Genomic DNA, 14335 nt, shown 5'->3' with positions numbered 1-14335 from the left:
TAATTACAACTCTTTTCCATATATTTTGTATAGGTGTTAATCGTAAGTGTAACTTGGAAACATTGCTCCTATTAAACCTACATTTCTTACAAGACACTGCTGTTGTGGACAAAATTAATATGAGAAGAGAAAAACACACGTGTGTCCCAGTAATATTTCTCTACTCAACTTTTGAAGTTTTTCTATCTTACACTAGCTTTTAGTCTTGGCTGCCATGTCACATTTAGACTAATATTGTGTAGATATTTTTGTTTCTTAGATTACTCAGAGCATCAAATGCTATTTTAGTATTGTTAGGAATAGGGTAGCATTACTGGTTGTATTGGACTTTAGTAGGTTATAGGCTATTAATTATTTTTGCTTTTGAATGTCTTTCCTTTTCAGAACATAAGCATCCATGTGAAGATAAACTCATAATGCCAATCAAAACCGCAACTAATCAGAACATAAAATTCTATTACTGAAAGTGGGCAACCAATATAAGAGAAAATGGCATTTCTTCACCCTTGAGTTAAATAGGTTTACATTAGCCTGACTGCTTTATATTGTGTAAGTGGAAATAAATAAACCCCCCCTCCAAAAATATGTTAAAAGAATAACAAAACACTAGACCTAAGATTTGCTAAGACCATGCTCACAAAAGCAACAAGGATAACATTAATAATAGATAAATTGGCAACAAATCTTTTAAGGAGCATGCTTAAGTTTTACTGTCTTTGAAGAGAAACTCTGCATCTTTACACATAATGCATTAAGTAAACTTTCCAGTCTCACAGTGAAAGAAAATGCTCCTAACAACTCTAGAATGTTTTCCAAATACATCTCCATTCTTATTATTTCACCAAAAATAGAGAAACAAACACTCCTCAGGTAGCAAAATCTTTTTCTCCTTTATCATGGATCAAGATAAATTAGAACTGTTCTCTATTCCCCTTCCAGTGCAATTTTAACCTGTTTTTGGAGTGATTTGTCTTCCACTGAATCTATAGTAAAGATGCTACTGACAAATAGAAAACAGTACACGACTGTTCTCACCATTTTAGATAGCTGAAAGGAAAAAAAAATATATATAAAAATTCCTAAGTGCCTTCAGTATTACCCCAGTCAAGAAATCCCAGCCATATTTCACATGCACTAAAGTATTTGATGTGGGAAGCAAAGAGTTAGTTTAATTTCTTTTTTTCATGAGTAAGTCAAATCAGAAAAGCCTTTCCCAGGTTACAGACTGCTTTTTGAGATATTTTAATACTGGGAACATTTCATAAGGGAAAACTCTTCTATCCTTATATTTTTGGAGCTGCAGGTTTTGATACTACAGCATTCATTCAAAATGCTCTAAAATTTGAGAGTTAAGCAAGGACATCTCTCGGGGCTCATCTAGAGAGGGAAGCTATTGCAAAATAGGCTAAGGTTTAAACTTGAAGTATACCCAGCTATTTCACACTCACTCCTGAGGTGAAGACATTCTATATTAAGAGCACTTCACCTCAATTTAATCCAATCCCCTGAGTGATGTGAAAAATGGCTCTCTTTTTGTAGGATATCAGGATATCAATGTAAGGCTTGTCTAAAACAGATACTGCCAGAAGACTTCCCAGTAGTTTCACCTAGACACAAACACATACGTGCCATAGTACACATTATATAATGCTTGGAAGGACATGAAAACATTCTAAAATACCTTAGCTAGATTATGAATGAAATTTAAATAGATGGCTATAATACTATACTGGCAGAACACTTACATTTACCTTCTTTTTGTAAACAAATGTGAATACTAATTGACAGGTTCATTCTTATCACATAGACAAGGCTTTCAATACCAGACTTTGCAAGAGCTCCACTCACAACTGTCCCAAAAACCAATTGCACTGCAATGCAGAAAAGTAGACAGGGAAGGCTCAGGACTTCAACAGGTTCAAGACACCGATGTGCATGTGTTGAAATTTCCAGGGAACCCCGAGATCAGAGTGATGGAGTGAGCATCCCTGCTGGAAAAAGGCACCTCTATTTTTATGTATCCACCTCAAAAATGTACAAATGTCTTTCCAGCCACTACCTGATGTCAGCTATTCATAGAAGCTGTCTCAGCCTCCTGTGGGATATTCAACAAGATGTTCATTAAGAGGTGGCAAATGAACCTGAAGCAATCTTCCAGTACACCAAGGGCACACAGCTGTGTGCCCTAACACCACCAGCTACACTTTATGCTTGAGAAACCTGCAATACACAATGTATACATAGGCAAACTTCTGCAGCAGCACCCTGTTACCAGAAATTACTGATCTTGGAAGAAATAACTGGCTGGGATGGGAAGAGGAAGGGTAAAAGAGGAGTTTCTGACTTTTCTAAGAGATTCCCAAAACCCTCAAGTGAAAAACTGAACATTGCAGTGCTGGCTATTTAGTCCTGATCCTTGCACTTATGCAGGAGAGATGCCAGCTCCTTGACCACTTGTGCTGCCTGAAGGGGCGTGGAGCAAAAATCAAGAGCTGGGCATTGGCACCAGTGGGAGAAAATAGGATGAAAAGAAGATTACAGGTCTTGGGAAAGTGTAAACACAGGGACCTCTGAGCAATGGGAGATGAAAAGTATCTTTGGGTATCCCAAACAGGTGCTGGATAGTCAGATGCTCTGATCTGAACAATTAATTTAGAACAGTATCACATTCACCTTGCCCGATCTGCCCTTTTATACTGTTGCAGAGGCTACCATCTACTGGCAACAGCTGAAAGGAGCCATGATAGAAAGGAGTGACAACCTGTGCTTTCAAGCTGAATCTGGTCTGTCCAGTTTTTTGGCTACAGTACCTAGGATCAGCACATGTATGAGGACCCACCTCAACTGGAGAACTTGTGAAGCATATCCAATAATACCCTAATAATAATCATCATCACCATCAAAAAAATACTCCACCAAAACAATAAAATAAAAAACCTCACAGAATCCTTAAGTCAACAGTAGAAGACTACCAAGAGTAAGACTCAGATCAGATGCTTTGCATGAAGAAAAATATTACATCCTCCCTCAATTAGGCTTTTTTCTGTATCACTGCAGGAAATTACTAGAAAGCCCAGGAGGCATTTGCCTTCACATCATTTTGCCTTGACTACAGTACAAGTGGTGCAGCTGTCCACACCAGGCATTTGCAGAGACAGCAAAGATCTTGAACATGGCGCACAGCACAAGAAGGACACAGATCTGCTGGAACAAATCTAGAAGCACTGGAACAGGTTGCCCTGAGAAATTGTGGATGCTCCATCCTCGGAAGTGGAAAATGCTCATCATAAGTATTCATCACATTCTGCAACAAAGTGGTCAATAAATAAATAAATAACCCTTCCCCCCCACCAACTGCCCATGATACATCACAGGGAAAATAACCACAGCTGCAAGCAGTGAGTAGAGAAGACATCTCAGCCAGCAGCTGGAAGGGCTGGGGGCAGTGAGCTGCCCTTACACAGCAGGATGGATCTATTTGGGTGCATGCTTTTCATATTGCTGAGGAAAGCAATAGGCGTCTGTGGAAGACCTTAGGCTTTCTACTGCATTGACTGTTGTCATATTCATGAACAAATTATCAAAGGAAAAATCTCACAACAAAAAACCTGAACTGATAAGTCCATAAACTACTAATTAAGTAGTTAACACAGGCTGCCATACATAGAAAATGATTCAGAGCCGCCAAAGTGGTTTCCCTCAGGCTACAATGCAAGGAATATAGAAGCCAGGATTATTAGTTACACGTGGTCCCTATCCCCAAAAGCTTTTTTTTCCTGTAAGAATCTACTTTTATGAAGGACTGGATTTTTTGTCATTACAGAAATTATTAGTATCTAGATTAAAATACAAGTACCAACAAAGATACTATTGCTATACAGAAGAGACAGCTAAAGAAGCAACAGAACTAGCATGGTGATATTTAAGTGGGACATATTATTTCAGCAGCACCAATGTATAAATATGAAACTACAGCCTCTGAATTATTACAGAGACTAATACTAGCAGGCTGACATTTTGAAGGGGAAGAAAAAAAAAATCAAGAAATTAGGAAGTTACATTTGAGAAAGAGAAACAGAAAAACATGTGGTTTAAAGCAAATTCCCAAACAAGTTTCATAAAAGACAAACCAGTTAAGGTCTGTCCCAGAGAGCAGGACACAGCACCTACCATCAACCCTACAAAAACCAAGAGAGACTTACTTAAGTACCACAATGGCTGCTGCCACACAAAAACCAAGAACAAAGTGTATCATGTCTGATACTTTAAATCAAAGTGTGCAGTGAGAGAGAATTTTATAGTTTGTGTAGCTGGCAATAGGAAAGTAAGGTTTATTTGACTATTTAGTGATGTGGGCAGCAGCACATCTTTCCATGGGAGTCATTCTGATGTGCTCACAGTTCAAGAGCAAATTCATAGATTTTTAAATATGTTATCACTGCAAATTCATGGACGGACTTAGATCCACAACCTGTTAATTTGAAAAAGCAGAGAAAAGGAAAAAAAAGAAATCTCTATTTGAAGTTTGGGCTTGCAGGTTGTTACAACTCTCACTGCTGCAATTCCAAAGTCCAGTACTGAAGCCTCGTGTTCAGCAGGAAGTTCATAAAGCTGTGCTCAGAAGTTCCTAAGCTGTGCTTAGGAAACAATCTATTAAGAACACACAGAGGAACCAAAAAATATCAAGGGAATCCATACACAAAAGACAGAAGAATTCTATTGAGTAAAGCAAAGATCATGTACACAAAAATAATGGGACTAGTACATAAGCAGCCACAATTGTGAGCTCAATTTCAGCTTGGAAACCATTTAAACATGTCATAGATAAGACAGAATGATAGATGAATTACATGACTGGTTGTTTCCTGAAACCTGCCAAGGACCCACCTGTTCATGTCAGATTCCAACCATTAAATAAACAGAATGAAACAGAAATTTAATTTCTACTAAGATGAATGCTGTGCAATTTTAGATAGCTGTGTTATGTAAAAAGATATTGCATTAAATACTTTTCAGACAAATAACAAGATATCCCAGACATAATGAGAGGGTGTAAAAATGAAACTGAACTTATACGGTAATTGAATTATTTTCTTCAGGAGTGAGATGTAGCTTCAATTAACGCCACACGGTTAAACAGGTCAATAGAAACTGAGGGGAAAAAGAGAATATGCTATACTTACAAGAAAATAGGAAGTAAAGAACACTGGGAAGAATACAGGGAGATGCTAAAACAGATAAAGAACGGGTATTAGAAATGCAAAGTAAAACTCTGAAGTTCTCATAGTTACAGATGCTAAACACAAATTATTTTTCCAGTGATAAAGAAAAAAAGAGAGAGGAGAATTAGACCAAAATAAAAAATGAAATTAAGTGTAAGCTACAAAGTCAATTAAAATACTAGTGGTGAAACCATCATGCCATAAGAAATCAGAAAAGTATTTATAATGAGTATGAATATATTGTACATACAACAAATGACAGACTAAAAGGATTGACCATAGCAAGACTGCTGACTGACAGTAAAAAAAGAGAAACAGACAAATGTGATCGTTTATATGGGAAATGTATCATAAGTGAAATACCTCCAAGACTTGCTTGCTTAAAGACTAGCAAATTTGGAAGGTACCTTGGTTAATAAAATTTTTAATGATGTAGTTTCAGATATATGTAGAAGAAACACTTATAAAAAAAACCAGCCTTAAACCTCTTCAGTTAATTTCTGTTTATAAACAAGACAGCTCTCAAAGTCAAGTTTCAAAAGTGTCCTTCCAGTTAAAACCTACTGGAGATCCAAAGCAATACTCAGGAGAGCCATACTCGGTATCAGAAAAATTTAATCTTTTTACAAGAGGTCACTCCTTGCTTGCAATATATTTTACCAATATTTTGCAGTTTCATACCATTACAAATTATCAATCAGAAGTTTCTCTATAATATATACTTACATGTGACTGTCAGGATTTAAAAATAATAACTTCATCACAGCAGCAACCCTATTTTGCTCAGCATCAAAACTGTATACATAGAATTATTCTCAGTTCTGCCAAGCGGGAAATATGTTTAAAACTAAAAATTTTCTATCTAAAATTAATTTTGCTTCCTAAAAATCCTAAAATGGGACACTCAAAAGTGGAAATTTGTAGCAACAAAGATTTCAGGGCTATTGTATAAGCATGTTCTGTGGACATTCTCTGTCACCGGCAGTTTGATATACAGAGTTATAAGAAACTCTGCATCTCCATTTGATCTCAGAATATGCCTCCACATCACTAATGTGCTGCCTAAGATTAACAGCTGACTGGAACAAAAGTTACTGCTTATAGTTTTCAATTTAGTTTTTATCTATACACCAACATATTTGTGTTTTTCAATCATAAACTCCTTGTCTTTTCTTAATTACGATACCTGATGACTTTTCCACATCAGCAACATCACAAAAGGTACCACACCATTAGATATTCCCCCCTACAGCTCAGTTAAAATGCTATCAAAGTATTTTTAAGCTGTTCTTTTGAATCATCACAATTAAGAAAAATGTTGCAGTGGGATCATCCTTTTCATTAATTTTTAAACTAAATTATAAACTTACAGGAATTTCTAGAAGAATTAATGTGGGGTTTGTTTTTCAAAGAGGGATTACTCCCTTCCTGACCCCACATCTCAGCCCACAAAATCAGGTAAGAGACTACAAGCAAGAAGCAGCACGATCATATCCTTTCTCACATCAAACCAACACTGCCAACAGAGTAACCAAGTTCATTCCTGCTACAAGGAGGAAGTCTGCTGCATTTACATCCTCAGGCTTGATTGCTCCTGCTGCAAGCTGGCATTCTGTTTAGCTGGAAAATTCAGGAAGATCACTCCTTCCACAAGCCTCAGCATACTCCTGTGACCTGGGCAAGCAGCACATACTGAATTACTTTGAGGTACTTAAGTATCAATCTAGTTTATATAACATCAAAATTAAGATTTGTTTCCTTCCACTGCTCTGTTTCTGCCTTGTATAGCCTGCCACATCAGAAACAATACCCATAGCAGGTATTTCTGCCTGACCCAGACACGAGGGTCAGCTGGGCTCCTTAATACCATCCCTGCATCCACTGATGCATCTGCTGAACCATTCCAGAGTTTAACCAAATTCCAGTTTAAAATTATCACCTGTACTTTTACCTCCTTTGTTTTTCCCTTTCCCAGTCTCAAGTAAGACCAATGGAATCCTAAACCAAATTTACAAAAAACATTATATACAGTTCAACTATCTCCGAGTATTTGGGCAAAAGCATTAGTGTTTTCCTTCTCTAGGTTCATTATTTGGATAGAAATATCAGCTTCTGACTAAGGGTCAAGAAATGAGTAATAAACTGACATAAAGAAATGAAGACATGCCAGAAGGGCTCAGAGGGTAAACCAGAAAGACAACAAAAACTGACAAAAATAATGTAACAGCAGGAAGAAGCCAAACATTTTTGTGGGGTTCACTGGGTTAACTTTCAGCCTGATCAATTCCCATGTGTAGCCATTGACCAGGAACTCATCTGGAAGAGGTAGGAGAAAAGAGGACAGGATAACAGAGGAAAGTGAAAAGCACCACATCTAAAGATAACATCAACACATTCTTCTCCAGTTTAATGACTAGCAAACAGCATTTTAAAACCCGCTTCCTGCTGTGAATCTATCTTCTAATATTTCAGTTCCATTGCTACAAAACACACTGTGATTGGGAACTACTTTTACAAACACAACTTGTACTTTAGACCACACCTGTGGACTAGTTTATTTTCACTGTAGAAAACTACCTGTGATGTAAACTCCTTAAACACTCCCAAAACAACAATGAGAAAAACCATTGCAGGCATCTGCAAGAGAAATACAGTCCATTTTATTGCTGCCATCAATTTGTAGTTTATCAATGCTTAGCTAGAGAAAAAAAAGGACTGAGAAAAGTTGTCCCAGGAAAGAACCTGCAAACAGGATGTCCTGCTGAGACACGAGGTACGGTGGGAGGTGAGAGGTAAAGCCACACATCTGCTGAGGCTGCCACAGTCTGCAGTGGGATGAAGCATAAACAGGGACAGTCAGAGAAGTGTGACTATTCATCACCTCCTCTTCACAAACAGGGACTTCCCTGCCTGCTAGGTCCAGGCAGCAAGAGTTTTGACTACAATACATGCTAGAGTAGACCACAGGGGAGAGGAAAAAGGACTAAAGTTCAAGCTGAGGCTTCACAAATCTTTCTAGAAAACGCTCCAGTAAGCCCCCAGAAAACGTTGTTAGCACCGTGACATCTGAGAATTATATTAGTGCAATATGTACTCAAAAAGCCGATTTGGGATTATTTAGTCGCCAACTTTGTCAGTCTTCTGAAGGACACAGAAAACAGTGCAAAGGATACAGACTCTAAAGCTGACAGGAAAGGTTTTTTTCCTAAATTAATGGCTATTGTAAATAGCAGATTTCACTGCAAAACACATCCCTTTCACATGCCATCACACTGCCCCTGCAGATGTGGCACTTAGGGACATGGCTTAATGGTGGACTTGGCCGTGCTGGGTTAAGATGAACTTAAGGCCCTTTCCCCTAAATGATTCTATGATTACCAGCCCATCAAACAATTTTGTTTCCAGAGAGAGCCTCACACTGTTCCACCTTGGGTGGTTCTCTCACAACTGCTTCTTCCCCAGATAAGTCTTTCACTGTGCATACTAGCCAGGAAGAAAATTTCCTTTTAGGATGGTTAAGGTTTAAAGTTCAAGATTTCCCCTTCTTTTTCATCTAGCTTATATATATTCTTTGTAAAATACAAAAACCCAGTAGGATGACCATGAAGTTGGAATTAGTCAAATGCAGAAATGGGCAAATATTGGATTTTGGCTCAGAGGGTAAACCAGAAAGACAACAAACGTAAACAGGTGATTCTTTTGTTTTGAGATTTACTTCTTTTATGTATCAGTTTTCAAACTGTTCTGAAGTAAAAACACTGCTTCAAAACAGGGTCAGATGTGTATTTAATAAATTGCAGTAATTTGTAAATAGGATTCTATGGTTGCCTGTTCAAACCTTTACTTCTCCTGCAATTTCTATTGTTAAAAGGAATGTTACCTGTATCCATTCAGGAATAATATAATTTTAGCATTTACTACTGGAGTTACTGTAGTAGTTTTAATTCTTTTGGTGTATGAACATGAATCCATAGTCTTCATATTACTTGTAGCAAAAAAAAAAAAAAAGAAACAATAAAATTTTCAAACACTAATACAGCAGTGGAGGAAGATTAAAATTGAAGCAGAAGGAACCCAGCACTATATGCTACATTTAAAACTGATCATAACTTTAGTCCCACATGTGCTTTGCTAAAAAAAGACAGAAATTACTTAATTGGAAATATATTTTCTTTATGTGGTAAAGGAAAATCAGTGGCTTGAATTCAGGCCTGTGCTGTTTCCAGATCACCCTTTGAAAAGGTCTGTCTGTCAGTGATTTTGCTCTGCTTTGGTAACTTAAAAAACTACATGTCAGTGGTCACGAAGCAACTGGAAACAACAACTTATAACAATTATTTTCCTTCAAAGAACACCCCCTCTATCGGTAGGATTCCACTACAAAAGCCAAAGCATTTATCCCACACAGGCTCTCTAGTGAGCTAGCACTAGTCAGTGACTGCACTGTACAGTCATACTACACAACCAAGCAAATAACCAGGACTCATAAGCAAAGAAAGCAAAGCACAGTCCATTTAAAATATGTATATCCACTGCTGCGTGTTGCATTTCACCTTATTATATGCCCAAGAGGCGCCTTATAATGTCCTGATACAACCAAACACTTCAACAAGTAAACTCAAATCAAACACTGAAAACAAAAATTCCCCCCATTTTGTAGTTCTCACAGACAAAAAACCATTCAACACCAACCCAAGCATCTCCAGAGACATGCACATTATTTTCAATGAAAAATTTGCCAATAAAACTCTTTTCCACTACATTCTTGACCAGCTAGAGTTATCAACACTTCTGATGTCCCAAGGGCATCTACAAAACCAGATGGCATTCTGACTCCATCACATTGCCTAAACCACCTTCTGTTCCACCAGATGACCCTCAGAGAAAATGTATCTCCATTTTGCAGTTCCTTGCTTTTATTCCTGCACACTGACACAAGAGTTAGTAGCTGGCACATTCTGTAAGCCACAGGTGTTTCTCAGTGACCCTGATGGATTCCTCTGCATGTGAAAACAGTTTGATTGAATCAACAATGGCATCTGCAGAGCAGTCTGGGGGGAAGGAGGATGGATTAGATGACAAAGGTCTTTTCCAACCCTATTTCCTAGTATTCTGTGATGCATATGTGACCACACTGTGTAACACTTCTGCCCTTCCTCTCCTGATATCTAAAGGCAGTTGCCTTTCAACAATCTGGAATACAAAGACAAGGTACCTGGATCCATGGTATCAGGTGCAGATTAGCAAACTGTGGACAGTGACTACTGGATTCTCAGCTAACTGCTGCTTTCAGACATGATGCAGAGCTCTGCCTGTGTCCCTGAATCAGCCCTGGAGGGAAAGAATCCTCTTCTGTGGAGAGGCCTGAATACTTATCTGGGAAGCCACAACCACAGCTCCAACATATGTATCTGTACCTCTGCCATAAAGCTTAGGGTCTTATTCTGTGTAAGGTCTTTGTGAAAATGTTCCTATGGCTTACAGTCTCCACTCTGCAATAAGCTCTGCAATCATCTCAGTGCTGTAAAAATTACTCTTGGTTTACACATTATTTGAAAAATACTTCCAAATCAGAAGACTAGATCTATGACTGGGTACAAGAAATGATAGCTTTCTAACAGTTTCAAAATAATGATGAGAAAGCCTGGGGTAAGAGGAAACTTCCAGATGATCAGATTAAAAATGACAATTCCATTTTTCTTCAAGGGTAAGGAACAAGAACAGCCATTCATCAAGGGAAACTGCTAATCTCCTTAGTTTCAGCACAGCCAAAATAGTGTCTAAATTAAATATGGGTGATGTTATTGGATAAACTTTGTGCAATACCTTTTGGACTGCCCAAGGGAGTTTATGGCTAACTCTAGGAACCATTCTCTGAGATGACCTTCTGCAACGGTTGGTGTTAAACTAGAATTTGGCAGGGTTACAGATAGGAAAGTAAAGCCAGTCTGATTCCCCTAATATATTGGCATTTAAGTGTGGACCATGATAAAATCACTTTCCCCCTGACACAGGGGGAGTCTATACTATCTGACAAGACAATAGCAAGAGTAGATATATATAGTTCAAGAATGCCATGCTTCCCTGGCTTACTGCATTTATCAAGGTGGGATGACAACAGTTAATTTCTGAGGGCATTTTTTCTCAGTTTTTTTGACTTATAGTGGTTCTGCTACTGCCTGCTTTGTCCAGCATTGCCCAGTGCTACTAGCTACTCATGAATGCTGGAAGTTAGCTAATAAACAAAGCACATGGGGGAGGGAAGGGGGAAATTAAGTTTTCCGTGAGTCTCAGCCAAAGCAGAGCCAGTTCTCTCTTGAGGGGCCTTCAGGTTCCTCCTTTTTTCCCTGCACTAAATCAAGGAATACTTTGTCAGGGAAACATTCTCATGAGTCACAAGAGCGTTCAGTAGCTGAACTGGAGCTGCAGGAGGGTGTTCTAGGCTGGCGGTGCTTCTGTCCCTCTGCCAGTGTGCGGCTGCTGTCCCAGGCTGGCAGGCAGGAGGTGATGGGCTCCCAGCAGGACAGGCATGGAAAGGACACAGCAAGGGCACAGAGACACCCCTGCACAGCACAGGGTCACATTAGAGAGAGATAAAAAAGCCTGATGAAACTAATCAAGGAGGAAGGAGGTGGATGGGAAAGGAGCTGAAGCAGAAAGCACTTAGCTGTCTGCCAGCAGAGGCAGCCACAGCTGGCTGCAATTTGGTGAGCAGCCCCTTCCCCACCTGGTCTGCCCGGAGAGAGCCTCAGCAACCCCAGCTCCAACCACCCCATAGCAAAAGGAGCTGGTTACAAAACTCCGTCACATCAAAGCCAAACAAAATCCACCCACAAACCAAGCAAAACCAGTATCTTTTTAAGGACATCTATTTCTATGCTGAGGAGATCTGTGTGCTGAAAAGGAGACTGCTTCCTCTGCTGTTAGCATCATGTTAGTAGGAAACATCTGCAGGCATCATTACATTTATTTCCAAGCCAGACTGTGCTCAGTGTAGGCGATCTTCAGGCAACGTAATGGATAAAAAACAAAGAGGGTTTTGCTGAGTGTGCACACAGCCAAACATTTTTAGAAAGACTTAAAAGGTGGCCAAGTCTGAATGGATTGTAAGTGATAATGATAGCAAAAGCACATCTCTGATACACAGGCCAAAGCTCTGTTAAATTGTGTAATTGCACAAAGGCTTGTGTGAGGAAGAGATTATCGGCTCCACCGCCTTTGACAGCAAAGATATTCAGAAAGGAAACTGCAGAGCAACACATGGCATTCTCAGGATATGGGAATTCCTGACATCCCATACATTTGTACCATATAATTCCCTCTGATGCAAGCCCAGTACTCACTGCAGAACTTTCTGCTATTGGCATTTTCCTTTCTTTTATTCTCTAGTAATTTAAGTTTGGATAAAAGGTAAAGATCCTGAGGTTTTTGCCCCTCGTCTTCTTAGAAGACTAAAATCTCAAGCCATTAAAGTTTCATCACTTTCACAAAGTTTAAATACTGCAAGTAAGATGGCTGAAAACAAATCCAGCCCCAAAAAATGTGACATATAGCAATGACTTCCTCTTACACTTTCAATTAAGAACTAACCATCAGGCATTGCACTGGAAGTTGGCCTGTGTGAACATACACACACAAAGTTCTTTATAAACATTTTTTTTTATTTTAAAAATTTCTTCCTTGAAAACTTATTCCTTCATTTCTAATACTGAGAGATATTAATTTGTAGTGAAAAGTGTTCCTCCTCATCTGCTTAGCAAAGCTGCATTTATGATTCAAAAGAATCAACTGTTTTAATTTCAGTTTCTGTAGAGGCTTTTTTTTTGCCAGTGTAATTGATTCTTTTACTATGTGGATTCTAGTATTAAACTTCATTAAAGTAATTTAACACTGTATCATCTAATTTACATTTATAACCTATATTTCAAAAATAGCTCCTTATCTCTTAGCAATGACTCATTTCTTAATTAATTTAACAATGTGACCACTTAAAGATGCATTTTCTTTCAGAAAACATGACAAAGTACATATCTGTAAGTATTACTATAAAAAAATCAAAAGTGACATATCAACAAATGTAAACAATCAGAAGCACAGACATTTTTCAGTGTATATATATGTTCATCCCAAACTTGATAGATTTTGAAAATTAGTCATTTGAATTCAGTATTCACATCCCCACTGAAAGTTTCAAGTGCTGAAGTTTCATAAATAAATAAAACATTTAAGAGTAGTCCATAAGCACATACATGAGATTTAGAGCAAAGGAGGCCAGTGCAACTTGAAACACTTGCCAGACCACAACCTCAAGAGAGGGTAAGAATAGCAACATTATGGCAGCACCAAGGTTAGGAAAGTCCTAACCACTAAGGCATTGAAGGATAGAATATTACTTCTGGTGTGCTGGTAACAACTGCAATGAAATAAATGTAACAGAATCCTGGGTATTTCAGGCAAACCCATCTGGTAAAACAGTGTTTGCCTACTGAATTTCTTTGGTTTGTAACAATGTACAATGTTTTGAGAGAAAGATATACAGACAGAGAAAATAAATACCCTCCAAACCTTAAAGCATTTGTGTTTTAGTTGTTCATCTGTTTCTCAATTTAAAATGTCTAACAATGGTTGCAAGAGCAAAAAAACAAATATAGACCAACCACAAATACTGACATCCTACAGAAATCTAAATATTTTAAAGATGGAACCACGACAAAACAAAGAGCATCTTTCTGCAGGCCTTCACAATAAAACTGACTGGCAGAAAAAGAGTGCTGTGGAACAGCAAGCATCAGATGAAGCAGAGTATCTTCTGCTCAGGAAACTTAGGCAGGTTTGAGGGAATAAGCTTTCAAAGTAGGAAATGCTTTACAGAAATGTGCACTCAGTGAAGCCTGCGGCGCTCTTACATAGTGTTCCTTGCTGTCTTACAGATTTTTACTGCTTGAATCCTCTCAAGTAATCTGGAAATCAAAGAGCAACATTCTCTGCAGGTTTCATTTCTATCCCACTATCATTCCCGATGACTTTTCACTTCACAGCAAGTGAAAAACTTACACAGTACAGGCCAAAAACATGGACAAAAAAAAAAAAAAAAAAAAAAAAAAAAAAAAACT

At 38.3% G+C, this 14335-nt stretch overlaps 1 protein-coding gene across 4 annotated transcripts in view; it reads right to left on the bottom strand.

Annotated features, from left to right (window-relative positions):
* The window catches only part of CDYL (chromodomain Y like), a 105281-nt gene that overhangs the window by 16857 nt on the left and 74089 nt on the right, over window positions 1-14335 (bottom strand). Inside the window, exon 3 of one of the 4 annotated variants that reach the window (XM_041475481.1) lies at window positions 5184-5228. The exons of the other annotated variants lie outside the window; for them this stretch is intronic. Coding sequence (XP_041331415.1) covers window positions 5184-5228 — 45 coding nt within the window. The remainder of the gene's footprint in view (window positions 1-5183; window positions 5229-14335) is intronic. 4 annotated transcript variants of the gene reach the window in all.

Source organism: Pyrgilauda ruficollis, unplaced genomic scaffold (genome assembly GCF_017590135.1).
Source record: "Pyrgilauda ruficollis isolate IOZ18807 unplaced genomic scaffold, ASM1759013v1 scaffold35, whole genome shotgun sequence".
NCBI classification, from domain to species: Eukaryota; Metazoa; Chordata; class Aves; order Passeriformes; family Passeridae; genus Pyrgilauda; species Pyrgilauda ruficollis.
Note: the sequence above shows the minus strand (reverse complement) of the source record. Positions and strands in the feature narration are given on the sequence as shown.